Source organism: Kogia breviceps, chromosome 11 (assembly GCF_026419965.1).
Source record: "Kogia breviceps isolate mKogBre1 chromosome 11, mKogBre1 haplotype 1, whole genome shotgun sequence".
In the NCBI taxonomy this organism is placed as follows: Eukaryota; Metazoa; Chordata; class Mammalia; order Artiodactyla; family Physeteridae; genus Kogia; species Kogia breviceps.
The window spans coordinates 32,131,789-32,158,766 of record NC_081320.1 but is presented as its reverse complement, the minus strand read 5'-3'; the positions used below and the strand labels follow the sequence as shown (position 1 = coordinate 32,158,766).

At 35.9% G+C, this 26,978-nt stretch overlaps 1 protein-coding gene across 1 annotated transcript; it reads left to right on the top strand.

Annotated features, from left to right (window-relative positions):
• Positions 1–423: 423 nt before the first annotated feature.
• Positions 424–26,978, top strand: LOC131765802 (polycomb protein SUZ12-like). The gene is given in 12 exon segments (XM_067006903.1): positions 424–510; positions 652–789; positions 905–1,256; positions 3,586–3,638; positions 3,719–3,783; positions 8,410–8,478; positions 15,890–15,939; positions 19,104–19,189; positions 20,967–21,198; positions 22,339–22,386; positions 22,389–22,431; positions 26,858–26,978. Coding segments are annotated over 12 exon segments (1,344 nt in total).

Below are 26,978 nucleotides of genomic sequence, written 5' to 3'. Positions count from 1 at the left end.
TAGGTACTTCTAAGAAATCATCCAGTTTGTCCCTCTGGCCACTCCTGTGGTGTCCGGGAATCAAAAATCTAAGTGTTGCTTCCAACACGTTGAGAAGCCACGACCGCTCTCAGTAACGATCCGGATGCCTCACCGCATCTACAGAAAATCCTTTTCCTCATTTGACAGGACATTCCTGCTCCCTAGAAATCGCTCCCTTTGGTGGAGCCCAGCGGTGTCCGAGAGCAGCAGCCGCAACCCCTTGGCTGCCCCCAGTCCTCTCCAGGGCTCGCTGGGTGGGATTCGGCCAAGGGTGGCTTGAGTCACGTGGTGGCGAGGGGACAGGGGAAGAGATCCTCGCCCCGCGAGCCCCTCAGACCAGAAGCGACCCGACCAACCCCAGGCAGGCCCCTTCCTGTGAAGTTAGAGACTCGATGATCCGGCATGGATCTCAGTTCATTTAATGAGCCCCTCGACCCCCCAGCACCCGCCCCGCCGTTCCTCAGAGGCCTGCCTCTCCTCAGGGGTCCTGTATCCCCCGGGGGTGGCGACTGACGACGCTCAGAAGGCGAGAAACGGCTCCCTAAGCCGCTCGCTGGGTCCCTCTCACCCCACAATGCACCGGGGCCAGCAGGAAGGCCGCTCCAACCCCTAATTTTCCCGCGAATTCAGTTCAAAGAGGCGGCAGGGCCCGCGGTCAGCAGCGCGCACGGGCCAACCAAGGTGCGCCTGCGCGAGAAGCGCCTCCGCGTGACTGACGGGGGAATGCGCGGGCCAACAGGCTGGGCATCAGAGCGCCGGGCGGGGGAAGTGAGCGGTCTCCCGAGCGGAGCGGGGCTCTCAGGAGGAGACACTTTTTTTCCCCTCCCTCCTTCCCCTCCCCTCCCCTCGCCTCTCTCGTCCTTCCCCCCTCGGTCCGCCGGAGCCTTCTGGGGCGAGCGGTTGGTATTGCCGGCGCTTACTCTCTGGGGCCGCCCGGCGGGTAGCTGGCGTGGGGGAGGAGGCAGGAACCGCGAGGGCGCCTCAGGAGCACGGCGGTGGGGAAGGGGGCGGCTCGGGGCCCTGCGCGGCGTCCGGGGGAGGCGGCTTCGGGGGTTCAGTGGCGGCGGCGTCAGGCGGCAAATCCAGTGGTGGGGGCTGTGGAGGCGGCGGTGGTTACCTGGCCTCCTCCTCTTCCTCCGTGGCGGCAGCGGCGGGGGCCGCGGTGTTACCGGTGAAGAAGCCGAAAATGGAGCACGTCCAGGCTGACCACGAGCTTTTTCTCCAGGCCTTTGAGAGTGAGTGTGATGAAGGCTTTGAGGGCAGGAATCCCCACTCTTGCAGCGTTAGGGGGCCGGGACACTCGTGCTGGGACCCCCTTCCTCACCGGGAGTCGGTTTGATTCGGGAGTGGAGGGCGAAATTGAGGGGGCCATTCCGCCTTCCGGGGTTATGGCTCGAGGGGGCCCGAAGTCTAGGGCCTTTGAGGGAGGTGGATTGGGGGTCCAGGTGAGGTTCGTGCCTCGCCGAAGATTTACACGCGAGCTGAGGCATGGTGCCCCGCGTTGAGAGCAGGCTGCTTTTTAGGTGGGGAGGTCACAGTTGGACTGTACAGTTGGATCTACCGTCAGATCCCAGGACTAGTTCTTGCTTTCTTTCATGCCTTCCATACTCTAGAAGTACAAGGCTGTCGGTTGTAGGGTTAGAGGAGCCAAATTAAGCCTGTGAAGAGAGGAGTGCAGTAAAATCGACCAAATTGTCATTAGTCTGAAATGCCTTCGCACTAACTTGGTGCATTAACATGGCACCGTTTGATGCTCTACACCTTTCACATCTTTCCACCTGTTTCATGGGTACGTAAACTGAGACAGGCAGTGTTTAAGCATCTTATTTCTCTCTAGACGATCTCGGATTTCTGTCCGTTTGTAGTTGTCTTCATTTCGGGACATTTTCTGATGTCAGTTTCTGTTTTTAAGGTCTGTTTCGAGGGCAAAGCTACGACTTAATTTGGGAAGGGGGCAAGGTGTCTGGAAAGGAGCAATAAAATATATAAGAAATGTCATGACTGTGAGTAAGCTGAACTGTTCTTGAATGAATATTACATCCTGATGGTTTTCCTCTTTGCTTTTGTATGGATGTTGTAATTTGGATGACCTTTAATAGCTAGATATCTTACAGAGACTTGAAAAAACTCAGCTCTACCACTCAGTGTCTTTATTTACAATTTTTTTTGTGGCATATGTTAAGGGCTTGGTATCAGCTGTTCTTGGAAAGATGTATTACGTTGTTTAATACCCTTCTTTCATTCTCTCTCATTAGTGCTTCATGAAATTCTAATTGGATTTTAATACAAGGAATTTCGGTTTTTATTGAAATTCGTATGGAACCTGCTTGAGAAAGATTCACATTATTCTAGCGTTTGTTCAATATACTTTCAGAAATCTGGAGAGGCTTTCAGTTGGAAATATGGTGGAGAACTACAGCACAGTGATGACAGTAAACATACATGTTTGCAGCCTTTCTAAAGCATCTCATCTCCTTTTAGTTTATTTGAAACTAAAACTAAACTAACTGAAGATTAAGTGGAAATTTAAAAAATTCTTTCCATATGTAGTGAGAAGACAAATCCTGCAAGAAAGTTTTAGCTGTTTTGCTTTTTTGATGAGTCTACTTCAGAGAGATGAACTGTCATTAAGAGTTAGATATGGTCACAAAACAACTTGATTGTTCTCTAATATTGATCTTAGTTTCTGAGAAGTTTATATGCTTTGATGTATTTACTAATATAGTTAGTCATATTAGGTCATTTTTATACCGCTTTATTTAAAGAAACATAATACTAACAGGTCATTAATGTAACTGCTATTATGGTACTTGTATATAAAATATTTTCTATCTGTAACCTAAGTCCTTTATAACAGATTTTAACTAAACAGCATTAAAAACACTGTGGGAATCTGGTACTTTAAAAATATGTGTTGAGGCAGTATTTACATACTGAGGTAATATTTACACTGAGCAAAGTAGAAACCTGAACTATAACTAGCAGTATTCATCGAAAATTTTAGCTAATTTATGTCTTGGATTTCACTTTGATTATATCTGTATTAGGACATCTATCCAGGTAACGGTTTTTTTCCATTTCGGCTTACTACTGTACAGACTTTTGAAAAGACCAGTTAAAAAGTGAACATTTTATTTTCTTATTTGGCTTCAATAAAGAGTTCCTTTACTGAATCCAACTCCTTCACTTTAGCTACATTTTAGAAGGAGATGGGTTATAAATAGTTTTAATTAAATAAATTAAATGAATATAACTACTTCTTTTCAGTTCTTCATACAGCTAGTTTAAAAATAGCTACCTTAGAAATGCAAGGTTTAAGAACTAGATTGTAGAGAAACTTAAAGTAAATGTAGATGCATTTTGTGAATGTATGCTGTAGATTGAATGTCTTTTGATCTGATCGTGCTTACTTATTTTCTTGATGTAAATGTTCACTACATAGTTTCCATAATAGGTTATGGGTTTATATATTGGTTTATATAACATGGTCTGGGTTGGTATTTTCTTAACAATTTAAGTAATAAGTAAATTTAGATAACTTTGGATTTTGTTTCTGTTACCTAGAACCAACACAGATCTATAGGTTTCTTCGAACGCGAAATCTTATAGCGCGGTAAGTAATCAACAAAATTTACTGATATTATTTTTTTCCTAGAATTTCACCTATTTAATTTTAATATTTTAACTTTTTTTATAGCCAGTATTTTTGCATAGAACTCTTACTTACATGTCTCATCGAAACTCCAGAACAAACATCAAAAGGTACATTTTATGAATCTTATTTCAAGTTGTTCAAACCATGTTAAAATTTTGTTTTAAAGTATGATTTCTAATGAAAGATTAAATATGAAAACTGAGGTGAAAGAGTGAATTGGTTGCAAAGTGATTTTTAATAGTATCATTTCTGTAAATCCCAGTTGATTGCCAGTTTTTTCCTAACAAGTGATTTGGTAATGGAGTAAATGAAGTGATTTTACTGACTAATGTTTTTTACTCTGTGCTAATAGTTATTTTCAAGTTTGGTAGAAGTTGAGGATTTAAGTATTTACTAAAGGGCTCATGGGAACTATCTTTGATACATAAATTTAACAGTTAATGTCTGAATATTTCTTATATGTTCTAACAATAAAGAATTCACTTCTATGAGGATAGGTTCAGAAAGTCTCATTTTATGTCTTTGGTGGTTGTCTTATTAAAAGGGAAATACTTTTGAAGTCAGTAGGAGGAATGTCTTTAAAAACTTCTTAATCTTAATCACCTAGTCTTAAAGTGGAATCTGAAGGTGTCAGAGAGCTTGTTTTTGCTATGTAACATTTAACCGTATATAATTATAGAATGGTAGTTTCTTGTTCTGCACCCATGACTATTTACTGAGCATATCAAGTGAACAACTTTACATTTAAAGGAGGGAACCTCTACTAAGCATTTGGTATTGTCATAGTTTTGACTTAGTAAAACCATTAAGCTTTTCAATAAACTTTGAAACTAAACTCCTTTGGAGACTCCTACTGGTTATTAAATAAGCACCGCTTTTTTTACAGCAAGACATAGTTTAGCTTTGTAGATATATCTAGATGTATTTTGAAGGATTGAAACGTTAAAACTATTTGTCTTCTGGTAATCTTTCTGAATCGAGAGAGAGAGAGAGAGAGAGAGAGAGAGAGAGAGCGAGAGAGAGAGAGAGAGAGAGAGCGAGAGCGAGCGAGCGCGCATTGCATTTAAGGGGTGAAACCTGCCAGGTGCCTAAATAACTAGGAAGAAGGTGATGAATTAAGCAGCAGAATTATGTCAGCTCTTTACCTGTCTACTCTATGCCAGGAATCAGGAAAATTTTTCTCTAAAGGACTAGATAGTAAATATTTTAGCCTTTGTGGTCCAGGAAACGGAATTGAGGATATTAGGTAGTATGTAGGTACTTACACAGAAAGAGAAAACGAATATCAACATTTTTTTTAATTGATGAAATTCAAAACATAATAATTGAGTGCAGTGTTTTCTTTTTTTTTCCTTTTCTTTCTTGGGGGGTGGGGGTTGCTGCACGGCTTTCGGGATCTTAGTTCCCTGACCAGGGATTGAACCTCGGCCCTGGCAGTGAGAGCGCCAAGTCCTAACCACTGGAGCCAGGGAGTACAGTGTTTTATAATATGTGCCTACTAGTGAGAAATGTGGGATTCTTTTATTTTTGTGGGGTAGGGTGGGAGGGATAACATTTAGCTAATTGGGATTTAGAGTTACTATTCTCTGTTATCAAATCACTTGCAAATGTTTTATCTGTAAAAACCATTCTTAGCTCATGGGCTGTGCAGAAACAGACAACAGGCTGGATTTGACCAATGGTCCATAATTTGCAGACCCTTGATTTACTCTATAAATCTAGGTGAATTTGATTTAGTAGTAAACTTTTTCTTTAAGTATTTTTAATATGGAAGATCAGTTACCATGTAGAGGGCTTCCCTGGTGGTCCAGTGGTTAAGACTCTGTGCTTCCACTGCAGGGGGCACAGGTTCGATCCCTGGTCAGGGAACTCAGATCCTACATGCTGAGGTGTGGCCAAAAAAAATTGTTTTTTAAGTACTGCAGTTATCATCTAGAATGCTTCCTGATTTTAATTTTAAAATGATAAAGTGTTTTCAGAATAAATTTGAGTTTAATCCATAAGTGTATTAAAAATATACATCATGTTTGTTTATTAGACTATTTGACTGCCTCATTGTGGGATACATTTCTGTTGTCTGCTAATGAGTGGAGGCAATTTCAAAAGCATGGCAGTAGAAATGAACTTTCTTAATTTAGTACCCCTTAGGTAAAAAAATTTCCTTTGGGACAGTTTTGAAGCAGTTTGCCAGCCAAGAAACATACATTCCATTTAATTTACTTCCATGTAAAAATGCATTAGGAATCACTTAATTCTTTTGTTGTATGCCTGGCATATATAAGACAATAAGACTGATTTTTAACAAATTATACTACAACTTAATATCTTCAAATGAACGCTGTCCTTTTCAAAGTAAGTTGGTGAATTTGGAAGGTGATGAATTCAGCCCAGCGATTGTGGTCTTTGTTCCAAATGTTTTTGGAACTGCTTTTACAGAATTGCTTTTAGTACAATCCCTTTGCTCAGAATGTTTTTGGAACTCCTTTTGTACTGTTACACAACAACATCATATTCACTGTTGGAGTACACTTATCACTCCTTTTGAAGTTGTACAAGCAGGTGTAACATTAATCTGATATATTTGTTAAACTTGCCTTTTACTTTAGTTGCACTTCATAGAGGTATTCAGATTCTGTAGCCTGACACTACACTGGCACAGTGGAAATACTGGTGAGGACAACGGCGTCTTTTATTGAATCCATTTTAGTAGGTTTTATGTAAGCTGTTTCTGAATCCTCCCCCGAAAATGTCTTGAATTTTAAGAATATTCTCCTTTATGATGACCTTTTGATAACTATTTCCCTTGTTAAATCTGAGCTACAGTAGCAGTACCTTTCTAAAGAAACAGAAATACTTGGTGTTGGGAGGTGGGGCTGCTTTTGTATAGTTGCCTATACAGTTCGTTTTGTTTTTCCTAAGGAATGCTGGGTTACCTGTATGATCTATTCAAATGGTTGTTAATATTCAGTTTTCCTATGTACAGCTGCATAAAGTTGGAAGAGGTGAACCTTGTGACCTACAGTCTTAACTTTTCTTCCTACAGACAGGGTTTCTTCTTAATCATTACACAAAGATAAACATATTATTCTAAAAAGTTTTCAGTAACTTTACAACCCTCCTCAGTAGTACATTTCAGTATTTATACTGAAAAGTTCTTTGTAACTAGCCTAAAAGAATCCTACATTTTTCTTCTTTCTTCTCTCTTATCTATGGAGATTGAAAATGTATTGCCTGCCATCCTTCATAAAGAACTCCTTACTGTGCTTTATTGGGGGAAACTTTAATATTGAGGTTTTCAGTAACTCTAAAGGTAAAGAGAGAAGCTTTTTTTATAAAAAAGATCTTTTGTTAATGGAGGCTATTTATTAACCTATTTATTCTTATTTGTCTCTATATGAACCTGAAAATATAGATCGTATCAATTCTGCTCTTCCTATCAGTGTTTTACTACAGTATATTTACATTAACATTTCTCTACTGATAATTTTTATTATAGTAGTTGAGTACAATAGCTGTTTTTGAGGAATGAGCATATTAGTAACTTTCTAATATCTGAATTCAAATTTTATAAGAATACATGAATCTTTCCAAGTTCTATATTTGAAGAAAATATATGAGTATAAATAGAAATATTTGTTTCCAATTAACATATTTGGGTCTAATTGTTCAGCCTCTAGAAAATGTATATAGTAGAGCACCTTAAGAACTAAGATGAGGCTTGTTTTAGAATCCATTCATTCTTTTTTTTTTTTTTCCAGTATGCGGGCCTCACACTGTTGTGGCCTCTCCTGTTGCAGAGCGCAGGCTCCGGAAGCACAGGCTCAGTGGCCATGGCTCACGGGCCCAGCCGCTCCGCGGCATGTGGGATCTTCCCAGACCAGGACACGAACCCGTGTCTCCTGCATCGGCAGGCGGACTCTCAACCACTGCGCCACCAGGGAAGCCCTAGAATCCATTCATTCTTAAATTGCTTGCTAAGGGTGTGGTTATTCTTAATATAAGCTTCTATTTTATTGGAAATTACTTTTTTCTCTTAAAGTTGTTAAGTTAAAAGCTGATAATTTTGTTATGATTTGATGGGTATGTCCTTTAAACTTCAAATTTTTTTCGTGATGGTGACAACCATCTCTTTAAAATGACATACTTAACTTTAGCCATTGCTGCTAATCTTGGAGGATGTTTTACTAACTTCATATTTGTTTTATGGAATATCCATATTTGTCAGGTTACTTAATGGAAATACAAGTGTTTCAAAATATACATAATTTGCATTTGTTTGGCTCAGTCCAACAAATGCTTGAACACCTACCAAGTATAAGGCAATATGCCAAGCACTATGTGGCTTTCCTTGAAGAAAACAAATCTCTGCCCTTCAGGAGCTGATAATCTAGTAGAAATAAAATATTTATGCAAGTTTCACGTTTAGGAGACTAAATGTCAAAATAAATGTAAGCCAAGTGCCATAGGTGGGGAAAAAATCACTCTGGTTTGGGAATAATTACAAAAGGTTTCGTAGAAAAGTTAGCATTTGAGATGGGGCTTGAGGGCTTGTTTGCTGTATTACAACATAACACTGTCTCGATAGTATTCATTGTTATGGCTAACCATCCCATAATTTATCTTATTATAAATAAAATCAGATCTCCAACTTGCCTATTATAGTGACAGTAAAGTATAATCTGTTTGTTTTTCCCAGTTGAGAAGTGATTATTTTGTTTATCTGTCTCTTCCAGGAAAACATTTAAAGTTGATGATATGTTATCAAAAGTAGAGAAAATGAAAGGAGAGCAAAAATCTCATAGGTAAGATAACCTAAAAGTTTACATGAAGTGACATACTTGAGGAAAGAGGAAAAAGTACAGTGATCATTTTCCTAGTGATCACCTCAATATTGTAAGGAGTTAGAATGAACCTTAGACCTCACTTGGTCCAAACTCATACACAGATCAGGGATTACTTCTGTAGCATCCCTGGCAGAGAATCAGTTCTTAAGCCTCATCTTGAATATCTCTAATGCTGGGAACTCACTGTTTTCTAAGGCAGTTCTGTTCATTATTGTTTTTCTCTACTACCAATTTCTTGCATTCTGAATCAGAGTTTCTGTAACTTCTGTATTTAGTGTTAATCCTACTATCTCCTCTAAAGAATGATGGAGACTCATTTTTTATGGTATATGCTAGGTACTGTGCCAGCTGCTTCACAACATCACATGTCTTCTAAGTAATCATCTACAATTCTGAGAGAGGCTCTCTCTCTTTTTTTTCCCCATCTTGTCCTTGCTCTTATTTATAACTTTCAGGCAAAATATTCTTAACTTTAGTTTATATTTGAAATATGTTTATCACATGATAGTTTCAGAAACCTGGCCCTTTGGATGGAACCTTCTTATTGTCTGTTTTCACATGTGTTACCCAGAACTAATCCCTAAATGTTCTGACTAGCCTAATATCTGCCTAGGCTACACAGTATGCTTCCCTTCCTCGACAGTATGCTTCTATTTGTTCTTTCATATGAAAACTAAAGAAAGTTGAATATTATTCTAAAGAGAAACAGGGACTTGGGTGGTATTTGTTTATTCATTGACTACTTTTAGGAAGAATGTAGAACTAAAAATACTGGATTAAAAAAAATGGAATTGGGAAAATTGCCACATGGATTTTTCTTTTTCTCTTGAAGTTTTAAATCATATCTTGCCAGTTTAGATAGGATGTACACTGACTTAATGATGCTTCCTTTATACTTTCTCATTTTTGTGACTAGTATAAGATGTCATTTTTCAATTGCTTTTATTTTAAGTTTGCCTTTTCAATTAGGTTATTTTACTGGAATTTTTTATTGCATTTTAAAATTTTTGTATCAGTATCTTGCAGTCTTGTAGGACTGAAGTGTAATTTATATTTCCATATCTAGGCAATCTTGATTTGTAAATAGACTTTGATAGTCCATTCCCAAATCTTTACCTAATCTGTTATTGCCCAAGGAATACCTTACAATACAGGTTTATAAAGACTGAGAATATTCCCAGCGCATGCACTCTCTATTCTTTGCTTGAATTTCTATTCCAGATCGTTGGCTGTTTACCTACCCTGGACAGAGCTTTTGGGATCCTCAGGGCCTTTTTAACTTATAAAGTATAAAGCTGTAGTCAGAACCTAATGTGACATCCTCACTTCTTTTCTTCTAAACACCTTAATAGTTTGCCCTCCAGGTCTTTCAGGGCTCATGTGAGAAGGAAGAATGAACCAAGAGGAAGAAAACTTGACCCTTTTCTTCATCTTCCCCATCAGGGTTCTACCTTCATCACTGCTAAACCTTACTACTATCTCATTGTGACCCTGGCTTTGATAAATATTACAGAACTTCCTTGATAGTGTGTGTTGTGAGGAAGATAGATTATACTGGTCAGTTCTCTCTGAATAATCACTCACCCAATGATTATATTTCTTTCGACCCAATGGGTTCAATAGCTAGGCCAGTACTATAACAGGGGTATTGTTAACCAACTCACAGAAACATCAGAGAGTTGCATAGAATTCCTGCTTGTAATTTTGAAAAGCAACTTTTTCACTCTTTAGGATCTAGCTGGGACCAGTGAGTTGGTCATTTCAACACCCAAGATCTTTTTTATTTCAAACAGACCTAACTGTTAGAGCTGACCATGCTTATTTAATACCCAGTGAGGCACTTTAGGCCCAGGAGGTACTGAGTTACTGTACTAGGTGCTTCAACCGCCCCCCTGGCCGCCATCTTTATGAATGTCTCATTGTTGCTCCCCGAGTCACTAAAATTAATTGAGAAGTTGCTTCATTTTAAGTTTACCCCTAAGGCCCTGTATTATTAAATTTCTTCAGTGTATTTCTCATCTCAAATTAGGCATAATTGGTTTAGTAGACCAATAGGTCTACTAAACTTATCACATAGGATTGTAAGAAGTTCTCTAGATACCAGTATATAATGCCAGCATTGTAAAACTTTACTTGTAAAATCTATGGGCAAATTCCCTGAGAGAACAAAATAAGCCTTTGTTGTTAATTTGTAGATGTTAAAATCTTAAATCACATACACAAAGGTATTTCCATGTGTATGTTTATTCTTTACCATCTCAAACATAGAGATCTTGTTCAGTTTAATTGGATCCTGGGTCTGTTCAGTAGCTACTGTCTGGATGTCTCCCACTGGAACTCATGTTGTTTTAGTACTTCCACAGTTTTAATGTCTCCACTCTCAAACCCAATGTATTTCATTCTCAGAGTTCCAGGAGAATATCAAGATACCCCAAATTACTGTAGTACTACAGCCCAAAGCTTAGAACAGTCAAATGCCTGACCTGTTTATGACAGTTGTAGTGACTTACAAACAAACCCAAATTCCTGGCATTGTCTGTACAAAATAAAGTTGGTGTCCCAGGATCTCTTTTGTGTTTTATACTCTAGATCTATATTTGTCTTACTTGTCTCAGATAATGGCAGAAATTTATTAGGGGAAGGAGCTGATAGAAAAAAGAAACATGGGACATTTCATGGTTTTCACTTCTTTAAGGTAACCATTTGTGACAATAGACCAGAATTGCATTTGTAACCTTAAAACTCAACCATAACACCCACCAACTATGAAGATTTTTTCTTTTCTCGAACAGTGGCTTCTAAAAACTCCACAGCAATTAGCAAATTTTAGAAATTCATAGTGGTCAAACTACTTGACCAGGTTTTTCACATAGTCTAGTGACCAGACCTCTAGTCTCCAGGTTTTTCCTAATCTTTCTCCTTGCTCTTTTGGTGTGGTTATGTATATTTAAAATATCTTTATTTTCTTTTTAGAATTTCTGATGTAATGCCTTATATTCTGTCTTCTCCGTCTCTTGTTTCTGGCATGCCAGTATATTGTGGGTTTTGAGTTTATTTTGAGTTTTGACCAAGCGCCATGGTTTATTGGTATAAATCTCTGATCTTTCTGTAGTTTTCTGTTCTAGCAGGATCCCAGGGGGTCTCTTGGGCTATTAATCCTACCAGTTTTGGAATTCTCTAGTCATATCTCTTGTCTTCTAAGTGCATCTCCACTGACTGAAAGGTATCATGAAAAGATTTCCAAGTTGGAATTGCTTCCAGAAGTATTTCCTGTGGTCAGATTAGAAGCATTTCCACTTAATCATTTTCTGTTCCTGGTCTACTGTTAGTAGCTGGAGAAATCCCCTCCAAAGGTAACTGAACTAGAACATCTACTAGATATATTTTCAAACCTATGTTTTTAGTAGGTTGATAAGGTAAAGTACCTTTCATCACTTTTTGTTGTTGTTATTACAACCTAAACTTCTGAATTAGTAATCTTCCTTTTATCATCTTTTTGTACTGTAACAAAGTCTGGGATTTTTTTCTGGGATTCCCATTTCCTCAGTGTACCATGTCCCAGACCCTATCCTAAGTCCTAGGGGATATAATAATGAGCAAAACAGATGAAGACCTTGCCTGTATGGAACTTATTGGCATTTAGGAGAAAAAGACGTCATTCCAGAATAATGGGCTTGATGCAGTCACCAATTCCTCAGCTTTATAATACATCACAGCATGACATGTAACAGTGTAGATGCCAAATAGCTTATCATCACACTTGGGCTATTTTGAGGTGATACAGCCGTGACCCTAGAAATGAAGCCTTACACCTGCCACTATCAGATTAATGTGTACAAATTCAAGGCCCTAATCTTGGTTTCTTTCCTGCATAAAAATGTTGGTCCTCCTGTGGCATCTGGCTGTTCTTAAAATTTGAGTTTCCTACATGAATCTCATCGCAAAATGTTAGTCCCTTATGAATTTAAATGTACTCAACCTTATTCTGCAGACTTCTTTAGAATTGTCAGGTACTTGTGTTTAGACTCTTATCCCCAAATTTCACATTCCCCCTCTAGTTTCCTGTTGCCATATTGCTTGCTTCCTAAGATACAGATAGGGAACACATCAGGAAGAGGAACCAAATCCTTATCTGATATCTTATCTTGATCATCTAAGCTAGATCCTTTGCTGCCTAAAACTAAAGAGGCCTGACCTTGTTTGTTTCTTCCCTTCTCATTCCCCTCTTCTGATCCAGTTTAACCAATTAAGATGTGGACACAGTAGCAACAAGAGAGGGAAGAGGGTAAATCAGAAAGGGAAAGAAAACTGCCCTTTTTCCTTGGACTCAGCCATCAACTAGGCCTCATTGTTACATTTTATTCTAGGTCCATATCAAGAGTGTTTACTTTTAGGAGGGGAAGGAGGAGGGGAAATTGTGCATAGCAAATCACATTCCCAAGTTTGTTTTTTAAGTTGGTTACTTGAAATTTGGAATTCCTTTTCTCAAAGAAATGTTGTAATGGTGGCTGAATGTCCTTGCCGTCTTTTTTTGTGTGTGTGCTTGCCATCTTATTTAACTTATAATGTAGCAATTAAAACTGTGTCTCAGACCATCCTTTGGTGACCTTTTTGTTTGTTTTTAATTTCCAGTCTTTTTTGGATGGATACTTTTGTAAATGTACTGATCACATACTTGGATGTTATGTCAATGTTAAATTTTTATGAAAGTGGTTAAAGTCTTATTCTCAACTTCTTGCCGTGTTGTGGAATGGTAACAGTATCCCGGATGACCTCAGTCTGCAGACCACGTTTTGAATAACACTAATTTAAAATATTTTCTGGGGTAGATCAATGCAAGGTATTTCTGTCATTTCACAGTTGGAACTTAGAATCGCATTCCCTATAAAAACAATGTAAATAATACTATAAGTACTACAGTATAATGGGTCCTGATCCCTGACCTTAGAAATCTTATTACTCTAGGGAGGACATCATTATCCTTTTGAAAATCATTTGTTGAGTGCCTTTCTGTAAGACACTGCTAGGTGCTAAGGACACTGATATGTCAAGAGAGAATGTGTGTGAAAAATTGTGACAAAAAAAGTGGTAAATACAGGTGCTTGTAAAGGAAATTAAGCTCTGGGATGTTTGGGGATGGGTCTTTGTAGAAGAGGGAGAGGGTATTTTGATGGATTGTTTAGTATTTTATCCAAGCCTCACAATCTTGAGAGAGGTTATCTCCTCATTTTATAGATATCAGGTCACAGCTAATAACTGGAGCCAGAATTCAAACTTGGATTTTGTCATCCTATTCTACTTTCCTATATATGGCTTTAGAGGTAAAAAGGAATGGGAACCATATTACAGACAGCGGTTAGACAAAAGATTTCACAGTTGGGGACCCATTAGAAAATTGGAGAAAGGAATGATTCATACAAAATCATTTTAAGAAAATTTACCTGGCCTTAGTAGGTAGGTTTAACTGAAGCAACTAAGAATAGGATAAACTGGTTGGGACTAATGGATTATCTTCTAGCAAGGAAACTGTAGAATATTTCTCTCTTTCAGTTTTGTTTTGGAGTTTCACCAATTCTGCATTGTTAGGTTACATTTATGGAACAGTTTTGATAGGAAAATGCTAATTATCTTTTAGTAAAATGGCACGTAGATTTCATAGATGGTAGATATACTTTTTAAAAATCAACTTTGGGTATAATTAATATTCAATAAAATACACTCACCCTAAGTATATAGTTTGAGTTTTGCCAAATGTATGCATTCGCACAAGCATAACCACAGTGAAGATATAGAACATTTTCATTACCTTGAAAAAGTCCTTTGAGCTCCTTTACAGTTGATCCCCTTAATGTACTTTTTTTTTGAGGTATAAATGATATGCAGTCCAGTTCACTCTTTGGTATATAGTTCTGATGCATTCAGTCAGGTAACAACCACTACAATTAAGATAAACCCTACAGATTCCCTCATGCCCCGTTTATAGTCAACTCTCCACTTCCTCTGTGTTTTTGAAATGTATCTGATACGTGTTAGAAAGTAAGATACATGAATTAACTGTTTTCAAGAATCCCATTTTAGTTTCTTGATACTTAAGTTATAGTTGCTGTTCTTAGTTTTTCTTTTCTATGTTTATGCTTTCTAACTCTGCTTGGACCCTTACACTTCTACTCTACCATAGTCATTTTGTTCTCTACTGATATCCTAGCATACTTTTCTTAGTACTGTTCTAGAAATGCCCTTCAGGACCCCCACCTTGTAGTTTTTTTAAGCATACGCTTTCATGGATTACCTCACTAAGAAAATAGAGGTATCCTCACATCTTCTGTTGAAATATCTCACTTACCTCCTGTTTCTCTAAGAAGAAGAGTCCTGGGCAAAGTTACAGAGCTAACCTCTTTATAACATGTCCTCATTTCCAGTCATTACCTGTTCCTTAACACTCACTTGCCTCAAAGTCTTTACATAACTCTTCCCCTCTGATTATAAGGATGCGTAGATTGTCACCATCATTTTAAAAAAAACACAAAAACATACCCTTTATTGATCCTTATTGCCCTTTTACTGCTATTTACTTTGATTCTTTAGTAAGTTTCTTGAGTAAAAGTACTGCTTCCCTTTTCCCAACATCTGTTCTGGAAAGTTATGAATGGTTCCTGATCACGAGATAGATTGCTCTTTTTCCAGTTGAAAGGTACTATAAAAGCCTGTTGATGTTTTTGTTTATTCTATCCCAACTTACTAGTTTTTCCACTGGTAGTAAATATTTTTCAAAACAAAAGGATCATTATAGTTTATGCTTCCTTTTCATTGCTTCTAAAACTAAAAGTGAAAATGACAAGTTGAAACAGTAAATTACAAATCTATAGCAGATTTGTGATTGTAATATTTCATCCCTAATTGAAGTAGAAAGTGATGGTTCTGCATCATTTGTTAGGAGGTTGAAATTTCGTAGCTTGAAAATACTCAAAAACTTTTGCCTGGATTCAGCTACCGTTTTGACGGGTGGGAAGGGAAACCTGTCCCCATTTTATAGGTAGAACACTGAAGCACAGTAAATTATCTTGCCTCTTATTTGGTGGTTTATTTTTTTCTGCCTTGCTTCTTTGGTGTTTTTGTTTTTATTTGTGTGTGTGTGTGTGTGTGTGTGTGTGTGTGTGTGTGTGTGTGTGTAATGTGTATAGACACACTGTATTGGATGTCATACTTAACAGGGAGAGCATGGGGTCATGGGATTGAACAGAGTTAAGAATTAGGCAGCCAAATATTTATATATTAGCTGAAGTAGCTTTGATTTCAGTGTTATATTTTAAAGTTTAGGTTATTTTTATTATAGAATATTAAAGTGATAAAATTTTTTTGTTCTGTTTAGCTTGTCAACTCATCTGCAGCTTACATTTACTGGTTTCTTCCACAAAAATGGTATGTACTTAAACATATTGGCATTCTAACAACAAAACACCTTTGTGACTGAAAAAAATTGCGTGTAAATTCAGAAAATTATATTTAATGGAAAAGATGTTGATGTTGATAATTTAATTTCTCTTTAGTGGATTTCTCCAACAGTTTCAATTATTGCTTTATTTGGTCAATGGTGGGATATGGAGGAGGTAACTTGCAACTCATTAAACTTTAAAAGTAGTAGTTCTTAAATTTTAGTGTGTGTAGAAGCATTTTGACAGTTTGTTTGAAATACATATACCTGGACCCTACAGGGACTCAGATCTAGCAGGGTTTTGGTGGAGCTTAGGAGTCTGCATTGTAATAAAGCACCAAGGTAATTCAGAAGTAGGTTGTCTGAGGAACAAGTTTTAAGAAACTCTGGCATTAAAAAAAATGTGTCAATATATATGTGTGTAACTGAGTCACTTTGCTGTGCAGCAGAGGTGGGCACAACGTTGTAAATCGACTACACTTCAATAAAAATAAATAAATAAGAAACTCTGCCTTAAAAGTTTTTTAAAAATTGTAGGTAGACTTTATACATAAGGTTGTGTTCATCGCCTTGTTTTCTTATTGCTGTCTTGCTGTCTATTTAAGTTTTAAGTAGATTTTTAAATTATTAAAATAATCAGTGCTGTGTGGGATCATTCTTGAAGGTAAATGTTAGCTTCATCTGGCTCATATCTAAATAGATGAAATCCCAGCTCTTACCGCTCAACCGTACCTTTTAGGGCTCTAAGTATCACAGTTTTAAAAATGCTGTGTAACATTATCTTACCCAACTGAGAGCCATCATCTTTCCAAAGATTGTAAGTAGAAAATAATGGGAAGGACTTGTAATGAAATTCAATTTCTTAGATTTTTGTCATTTTTTTATTTCCAACGTTTTTCAAACTTTAAATTATAAAGACTAATGATGAGAATTGTAATTAATTGCCTTAGAACCTGGAATAGGTGAAGAGTCTCCTGAGTAGAGCCCTTTCTGCATAAACATTTTGAGTATTTTTAATACAATAATAAAACAACTGAAACAACCACTGCTACCAATGGGATATATCAATGTGTTAGATATTATATAAAGAAAATTATATAGTCATAAATGTTACTTCATTAAAAGAGGTGAAAGCATACTGGGTAAAGTTTCCGTTGGTTTCAGAATGAATAAAATGCCTCTAGGCTTGTCCATCTTAAATTTGTGTGTGTATCCTTTAATAATCAGGTAATGGAATAAAACCTTTATAAGAAACAGGTCAAGTTGGTCATCCTTGGTATTGTTTAGTAAGAAACAAAGTTTAATAATAAGCAGAATGGTTATATTAGAACAGTTTGATAACTAGTCAGGTTTTTAATGTAAGAAATTTGAAGTCTGGTCATATCTGTATTAGCAGCTAATGTAACTTTACTTATAGTTTTGCCTTACATCTGGTCTATTTAAGTAACCTCAGTAGCATTTTCATGTTTTTTTCCTCCTAAATCATTTATAATCATCTTGTAGAGATCATATTTCTAATCACTCATCATACTTTGTCTTCTGTGATACTTAAAAAGTACATGAACTCTAATACTTTAGAAGCTTATAATTTGAATTTTATAGGTTTGTTTGCCCTTTGTTCTCAGGGACTTCTATAAAACATATAAATTATTCATCACTGAAATCATTGATGGATATTAATCGAATAATATTTACTAATTAATATTATTTAATTAATAGTAATTGAATTTACTTGAATTAGTTAGTTGAAATTAACTGGAACATGGTACGATAAACTTCTTTCCCATCTACATGGCAAAAAAGTTCAAAAATTGCACAAATTCACTTAAACTTTATTTTCTTGATATTACTGAAGTAAATGAGAAAGTAAACTCTGTTGATACTTCTATTTCCAGAAAATAATTTCCCATTGTAACTTTGAAATGAGTGGAAGTTGGAAAGAAGCAGATATATTGCCTCCTTTGTCTATTCAAGTTATATTTCTAGTTTTTTTTAAAGAAATAATATTTTTAAGAAATCAGGTTAGAAAAGCAACATCACAATCCCTAAAATATGATTATTTTTTCTTTTGTTTTTAAATGAAGACTTTTGTTTAGCAATTACTACTTGAGACTGCTTAGAATGAATACACAAAGATTATTAGGGTACTATTTTCATGGTGAGTATTGTTCAGAGAGTATTTTTTGTTACTGCATTTTAGATATTCAGTTATTTTTTGGTATATTAAATTATTTTTATCCTGGCTGCAACTTTCAAGAGACTGATTGAAATGTATTTTATGTATATACCCTGAGTAAGAAGAATGTTTTCAAGTAGAAAGAAGTATTGTCCAAAATCTCAGAACAAAAATTATTTTATTTCTGTATATGTTTATAGATTTTTCTGTAATATATAGAGAACTATATAGAAGTGTACATAGTAGTTCAATATATTAGGAACTTAATGATGAATGATTAAATATTAAAGTTTTTTGGACTATTAATGCCTTTGGGATTAAAGACAAGCTGTAGGGAAGTATTCTGGAACCTTAATTTGCAGAAACCTTTGTTAGAGTTCATTGATATAGAGAATATAGACTATTACTTTAAAATTAAATTTCCTAAACATTATAAACCAAGAGATTTCCCTAGGTAGTAAATAATATCTTAATTTTTGCTATCCCATTTAGGCATGTAAGTTTTATGTTTAATATTTTTTGAAAACTTTTTTTAATCCCTTTGGTTATAAGTTTCGATCAAATCAAAGAGCCTTTTAAGTTTAAATATCTGAGCATTCAAAATGAAATGAAATATGTAAAAATAGTAACCAGTTCAATTTAAATGTATCTTAAACTAAATAATTTTTCTGATAGATTTTAGAAGAAGGAAAAAAATTTTTAATGTTTATTTTGTGTGTTACCTCGCCTGAACTATTTCATTTGTGCTTTCTACTAAGAAGCCTTAACTGTATTTGTCAAATTTGAAACTGATTTTGGGAAACAGGAATGAGTAAACTTCTGAGAAGACTTCACTATAGGAAGTCTTTTTTGTAAATTCTCAGACTTCTTAGGAAAATGAATACTATTTTTTTAAAAATAGATTTTAATCATTTCTCGGCCTTTTGGCTAAGATCAAGTGTAAAATAGATTTTAAAGTATTGATTTTCTATTTAGATAAGCCATCACAAAATTCAGAAAATGAACAAAATTCTGTTACCCTGGAAGTCCTGCTTGTGAAAGTTTGCCACAAAAAAGGAAAGGTAATGTATAGGATGCTACTGGTAGATGAAATGGAATAATTTTTTTCATTGAATATGTTTATGCATATATATTGTTTATGCATATAAACCTTAAAAGCTTTTAAATATGTTGATGGCTGAATTGTAAAACTGATAAGCTCTTTTGCCAACCTCCCATATCTTCATGTTTTTTTCTAATCTGGCTATAGGTATCTGCATAGAACCTTCTGTTACAGGAGTATGACAGTGAAGGGAAGAAGCTATCTTTTAGCATCTTAGGACATAAATTCAGTTGATTCCTGCCACTTCAGCCTCTTAGCTTATTTTTTGTAGCTATTTGTACACATTAATGTTTTAAATAAGGTCTAAGAGAGAGTTTTTCCCAAAAGGATTATATTGTAACACTACTCTCAGGCAAAGAAATTTCTGTTTCTAGCATTATCAGCCATTAACTTATAAATATATTGCTTCAAGTTTTTATTTATAAGATGAAATCATTTCACCGTCGAAACAAGTATTATGGTGGTTAAATTTCTGGGCAACCCACCAAAGCCAACAGAGATACTTTTAGTAGCCTTAAGTCCTTGGGTATTTTAAGAATGGGAGGGAATTCCCTGGCGGTCCAGTGGTTAGGACTTTATGCTCTCACTGCAGGGGGCCTGGGCTCCATCCCTCATCGGGGAAGTAAAAGCCCACAAGCCATGTGGTGAGACCAAAAAAACGAGGAATGACCTGTATAGAGGTTCTGATTGCTCATGCTCTTCCAAAATCAATCACAGTAAGGTGATATGGTGAAAACTGTGCTAGAGCATTGGTATGGAATAGACCAAGGTGATGGGAGACAGCAGTGTAAGTACATATTAAAAACTCTATAAAGTTAGCTAGTAATACTCCACGCTCTCACCCAACACCCATACACAACAAGTAGTGATGTGAAAATTCAAGATAATATTATTATTTAGACAAAAAAATGTGCCTGTAACTATAGTATGATCCTTTTTGTGTTTAAAAAAAAGTAATAGGCATACATATTTTCTTCAGAGGATAAATACAACCAATTGCTAATATTAGTCTTCTCTGGAGTATAAGACCCGGGGAGGGGGGTGGAGGCGACTTTTATTTTTCTCATTTTATATTCTTGTAGAGCAGAATTTTAAGACCATAAGCATGTATTCTGTTTGTTTTTAAAAAGAAGTTACCTAAAATATGTACTATATTTTCTTGTTAAAAAGGTCTTCTGCATCTTGCAATTTTTCAACTTTGCTCTTTCGGCATAACTAGTTATATAATTACAGAACATTACTCATAAGATGATTAATGTTACTTCTTATAAACAATTATTTAAATATATGGATTTACTATTTCTCAGTGTTTTTGACAGTGGGGTTATTGTAATAATCTTTTTTCATTTCTAATAGTCCTATCAGTCATTTTGTTAAAATAGAATATTTAAGGGGAAAAGATTAATTTACATGAGTTGTAATATTTTAAGCATGGTTTTAGTTCTATATTTCTAACTTAAAACTTTCTGATGACCATCAGCTAAATATTAGATATACTATTATATCATTGTTTTCATTGTATTGAGGATATCCTCAATTAGGCTAATATTTGAAAGATAGTTGATCCAAATTTTCTTTTTGCTTCATCACAATTTTCAGATGTATGGTTAGAATTTTAGCATGCCATTTGGAAATCACGGCCTATACCATATTTCCTATAGCTGTGATTAGAGGTTTTATTGTAATTCTTACAATTGCATATGCATAAATAAATATAATAATCTTTGCCTTTGCAGGATGTACGTTGTCCAATAAGACAAGTTCCTACAGGTAAAAAGCAGGTGCCTTTGAATCCTGACCTCAATCAAACAAAACCTGGAAATTTCCCGTCCCTTGCAGTTTCCAGTAATGAATTTGAACCTAGTAACAGCCATATGGTGAAGTCTTACTCATTGCTATTTAGAGTGACTTGTCCAGGAAGAAGAGAGTTTAATGGAATGATTAATGGAGAAACCAATGAAAATATTGGTAATTTTTATTTTAATAATTTTACTAGATTTTGTTGTTGGAGATTAAGGTGATCAGTGAAAATGATTGAACTAATCCATCTTCATAGTATTCGTAATTGTGTACAGAATATTTCTTTTTTTAGTTATTTTCATAATTATTTAGAGGGAAAAGTGGTACAGAACTAGAAATAAATGCATGTGTTCTAATAGCATGGCCTTTATTTATTTGCAAATCTCTTATAGTCTAATGAGATACTTAATTTTATGGTACATTGGCCTTGCTCTTAGACTTTTGGCTATTATGTTGTACTAGGTATTTAATCTGTAAAATTCTCATTGTTGTATGATGAAACATTTCATGCAGCAAAATGAAAATACACACACATATATATATATATATATATATATATATATATATATATGTATATATAAAACACTGGATGGAAAAGACTGGTGTTTAAATTAGTCTCTCAGCAAACAATGAATTCATTCCCCCCTCAACATTTTATTGTGAAAAATTTCATACATATGGAACAGACAAAAGAATTTGGTAGTGAGCACCTATCTACCCACCACTTAGAGTCTACAGTTAACATACATCTATCCTTGTATCCTCCCAACAGTTCTGAATCCACCTTTGAGGTAATCATTCAAACAACATATAGGTGTTGGGAACACAGAGATGATTAAAAAGTCCAGTCCCATCTTCCAAAGGCTCATAACCTAGAGTATGGAGATAAACATAAAATATAATTGCAGCTAAATGATATGTGGTATAATAGAGGTATTTGTGAAGTTCAGGGGAGAAGCAGCTTGGAAGAAATAATCTTTGAGTCTTGAAGTATCCTTTGAAGTTCCTGGAAAGTAACCATGAATGAGGAGGGTTTTTTCTCCTTGCCTAGCAATAAAGATCATTCTGAACAGAAAATAACATTTGCAAAAATGTGGAGTTAATAGTGTCAATGAATATCAGGAAGTAAGGACATACACATAAGGTTGAGACATAAAGTTGAAGAGTGTTTGGATATTATTATATTGCAACTTAAGTTTATTTGTACCTCATTTGGGATAAATGTAGTATGTTATGTGAAGGGACTATATATCATAAATCTGTTTTTGCTTGAATATTTGATTCATGAGAAATGTTTGTCAAATTCAGATGTCAATGAAGAACTTGCAGCTAGAAGAAAACGAAATCGTGAAGATGGGGAAAAACATTTGTTGCACAAATGACAGTATTTGATAAAAACAGGTAATGTTGATGGACAAGCAAGGCTCCCATGTTTTAGAAATGTTTTTATTTTGAAGCAGAATATAGTGATGATACTGTTTCTTTGCCTTTGTTTCTCTTTATTCTTATGGATGAAAAAACAAATTTGCAAATACTGAACTTTTGTCTTTATCACCTAGAAAGCAATAAACGCAGACGAGGAACTATTTGAACGGCTCAGTTAAGATTGTTCATTCAGCCAGTATTTTCTGAGTGTGTCCTCTTTGTCAGACACTGTTTTAGGCAGTGAGAAGGCAACAAAACCCCTGCCCTCATGAGCTTAACTTCTAGTGGAGGAAATAGACACCACCCCCCAAAATTGTATCAACTAATGTCACTTAGTGGGAATGCTGTGAAGAAAAATAAAGAGAATAAATGGTGGTTTTGTAGAGAAAGCCTCTGAGGAAAGGTCATATTTGAGCAGAGACCTGAATAAAGTGGGCCCCATGCAAATCTTGAGATTATGTATTTACTAGAGTTAAGGAAGAAAAGTGTGTGAAATCATCGTTTGGCTCTGTGTGCATTTGGCACAGGGTAGCAAGGAGCACTTGGATTTATAATCATCTCTGCAGTTTTCAGTTGGGAATGAAGCATCTTAGTGCCAGTAAAAGAACCTCTGGGAAGCAAATACAGTATTCTTTTTTGATAGGGTTGAAGGGTGAAACTTATAATATGTCATGATTTCTTGTCCTAGGCTGCTCACTGGTAGTTAACACAGTCCACCATCAGGTATAGGAGAAAGAGCCAAGAAAAGCAATGAGTGTGTTTCTCCTGCTCTTTAAAAAGTAACTTGTTGCTTTAATGTAATCCACTTATTAGCCACTAGGGTAAAGACAGGTTATAGGGCTTTTAATGGGAAAGCAAAGGTGATTAGGAATAATGCCATGGATTTTGCTACCATATTGTCTTAGAATATATCACTTAATGTCGCTTAATGTTACCAGCAGAAACCAATATAGTGTTTTTTTAAAGTCAGAAATTTGAATGTAGATCAAAAATTTAAATGGAGAACAACAGAAACATATATGCTAAGAGATAGGGGTTGTGTCTGTGGGAGAAGCAATTAGGCTGTTGTTGCACACTGGGCTTCATCAGTGTTGGTAAATGTTCTATATATTTTAGGCAGCGTGAGGGTAAGGGTACATTCTTTTAAGAATTCTTTCTACCTTCCTTGTATTAACATATTCCTTGTACGTTAAAACAAAGAAACTGCTTTTTAAAAAAGTACCAAGAGGAAATCATGGGAGAATTTTCCCCAAACTTCTTTTGAAAATTTCCAAACCTATAAACATGTTGAAAGAACAATGCAGGTAGTAATACCCGTGTACCCTTCACCTAGATTCATCAGTTGTTAACATTTTACCACATTTGCTTTATTTGTGAGTGTATTTTTGTGACAAACCATTTGAGGGTTAGATCATGACGCTGGATTTCATTCCTTATTCATAAACACTTCATTCAGCGTGTATCTCCTAAGAGCAGGGACATTTCCCTCCATAACCACAGTACGCCTATCATATTCAGGAAATTTAACATGATACCAAAAATACAGTACTCTCTCCCCAGTTTCCTGGATAATGTCCTTTTCTGTTCCCTACTCACCCCAGTTAAGGATTGCGATCTGTCAGTTGCCATATCTTTTCAGTCTCCTTCAATTTGGAACCATTTTCCAGCCTTTTTTTTTTTTTTTTTTTTTTTGCCTTTTGTAACAACACTTTAAATACAGGCATGTAGTTTTGCAGAATGTTTTTCAGTTTGGACTTTTGTGATTGTTTCTTTATGTTTAGATTCAGGTTAAACATTTTGGGCAGGAACACTCATTGGTGATGTGTTCTTTGTGGACGTCACAGACACAGCTGATATTAGGTTTGATCGCTTGGCTAAAGTGGTGTTTACCATATTTCTCCATTGTAATGGTCCCTTTTCACTTTAATTAATTAATATGCAACCTCTGTAATAATACATGAAACTGGATAAATATCCTTTTTCTCCCAACAGTTATTTTTTAACGCAATAGTTTAGCATCCATTGATGATTCTTACTTGAATAAATTATTCTATGGCGGTGGCCACATGGTAACTTTCTATCAGTTCTTCCATGTTTGGTTTGTTGGCATTTTTCTGTGAAGAAGAACGTTCCTTTTCTCAACCTTTTTTTAAATCAGTATGGATTAACGAATTCCACTTTTATTCAGTCTGTTTTAATCTATTGATGTTGCTATATTAATGCTCAAATTGTCCCAAATTTGGTGAGGAGGAGCCCCTCCAAGCAGGCTCCTAAGTCCCTTTGACTTGTTTTTATTTATTTATTTTCTTGTTTTCTGCAATATTCTTCTAGATATTCCAGGCTTTACATTCTCCTTTTCCTACCTCTGCTCTGGAATTGGCTGTTTCTTCAAAGGGTCATAGTTCTTTTCAGTAGAGGAGAAGTATTTGCCAACCAAGATCTGAGGAGTTAGATGTTTTAAAAATTCTTTTTATAATCTCTTGAGAAGCTAAAGTCTCCTTAAAGAATGACTAAAATTCAAAAGCCATATTGAAAGAGTATGAAATATGGAGTGAAATAAAAAAAAAAACCTTCTTCTGAAAACAAAAACACCATCATAAGCCAAGTCAAAATAAAGATAACAAGTCAGGAGAAGATTAATTTCAACTCATAATGTATAGATAGATGCCTCATTCCTTTAATATAAAAAGATTATACTAAGTAAAAAGAAAAACACCACAGGCCAGTAGAAGAATGAGGAAGGGATATCGTGAAAATGTTTACAAGAAAAGAGAATACATATGGTTTTTAAACAACTAAAAGGTAAAACATCTGAATATAAAAGTACACTGAGATGTCATTTTTTCACTTAGCAGTTTGACAGATATCAAAAAACTTGATAAAGCACTGTTGATGAGGCTGTGGGGGAAAAGGCCCTCTTCATAGACTACAGGTAGGAGAGTACATTGGATTGTAGCTATCACATGTTCAGCCATAAAATAGAATATTATGTAGCCATGTAAACATGCAGGAGGAAAAAGTCCTTTCCATTTTAGAAGTATACTAATGTATTACCTATTCAAATTAGTAAATAAAATTATCTTCTAAATTATTAAGTTGAACAGCTTTGTTGATAAATTATTGAAGTAGAATAAATTCAGTAGCACAGCATAAAGACAAGAATTCTTTTTTTCTTTTTTCTTTTTTTTTGCGGTACGTGGGCCTCTCACTGTTGTGGCCTCTCCCGTTGCGGAGCACAGGCTCCGGACGCGCAGGCTCAGCAGCCATGGCTCACGGGCCCAGCCGCTCTGGCGGCATGTGGGATCTTCCCAGAGCAGGGCACAAACCCGTGTCCCCTGCATCGGCAGGCGGACTCTCAACCACTGCGCCACCAGGGAAGCCCAAGACAAGAATTCTTAAGGCTCAAAATCATGCGGTGTTAAGAGCCAGACTTTGGAGACAGATTGCCTAGATTCTGTTGCTAGCTCTGGCTACTTACTGTGTCATCTTAAGGCAAGTTATTTAACCCTCTCTATGCCTCAGTTTCTTCTGAACAATGGAGTAATAACATCTACTTCATAGAGGTGTTGGGAAGATTAAATGAACTCTGTAAAGTCTTTAAAATAGTGCCTGGCATATAGTAAGCACTCAATAAATGTCAGCTAATACCACCTAACAGAATTTCTCTAAGACTGATGAAGAGATGCCAGATTCTTGATATACAATTAATTATTGAGTATGGTTGAAGAATGGTATTTAGGTTAGTAGTGTTTAATTGTATGGAGAAAATAACATAAACTATGTATACACACACAGATATGTACACACACATTAAAAGTATACTGTGAGTATGGGTAGAATTTCATCGATTCTTTGATTCAACCAGTATTCCATTTATTCATTCACCTATGAAATGTTTATTGAGCACCTGTATGTGCCAGGTGCCCCCCAGGTTCTTACAGTTAATTAGTTTACTGGTCAAGTATAAAAGTCAAGAATTCTAGTTCAAGTACTTACAGTAGTTAAAGATAACAGAGACCTAATTCTTAGCTGTTCCCTAAAGCAAGTATTATAACACCGTTGTTACCTTGTTTTTAAAAGTATAAAGCCTGCGCACATGCTTTATACTTAACATTTAAAACTTAGCAAGTTTTAAGACCTTAGGCCTATTATACTTTAAATGTTTAAAGTTATATCTGAGTAGCTACAGTAATGAAATAATTCTCTAGTAATAATTATCAGTACAAATCATTAAAATTTCTTTTGTCAGGAATGGAGTGTAGGTATATCTTTAAGTCTTGTTGGGCATGTAAGCTAGTTTATAAATTTAATAAGTGCTTTTTAGTATAAATCTAAAGATGTAGAATTTGTGTACTTACAATAATAGTCAGGTTACTTTAAAGTGTATGTGTTTGTCTAACAGGCACTTACAGCTTTTAGATGGGGAATATGAAGTAGCCATGCAGGAAATGGAAGAATGTCCAAGAAGCAAGAAAAGAGCAACATGGGAGACTATTTATGATGGGAAGGTATGGACTACTTAG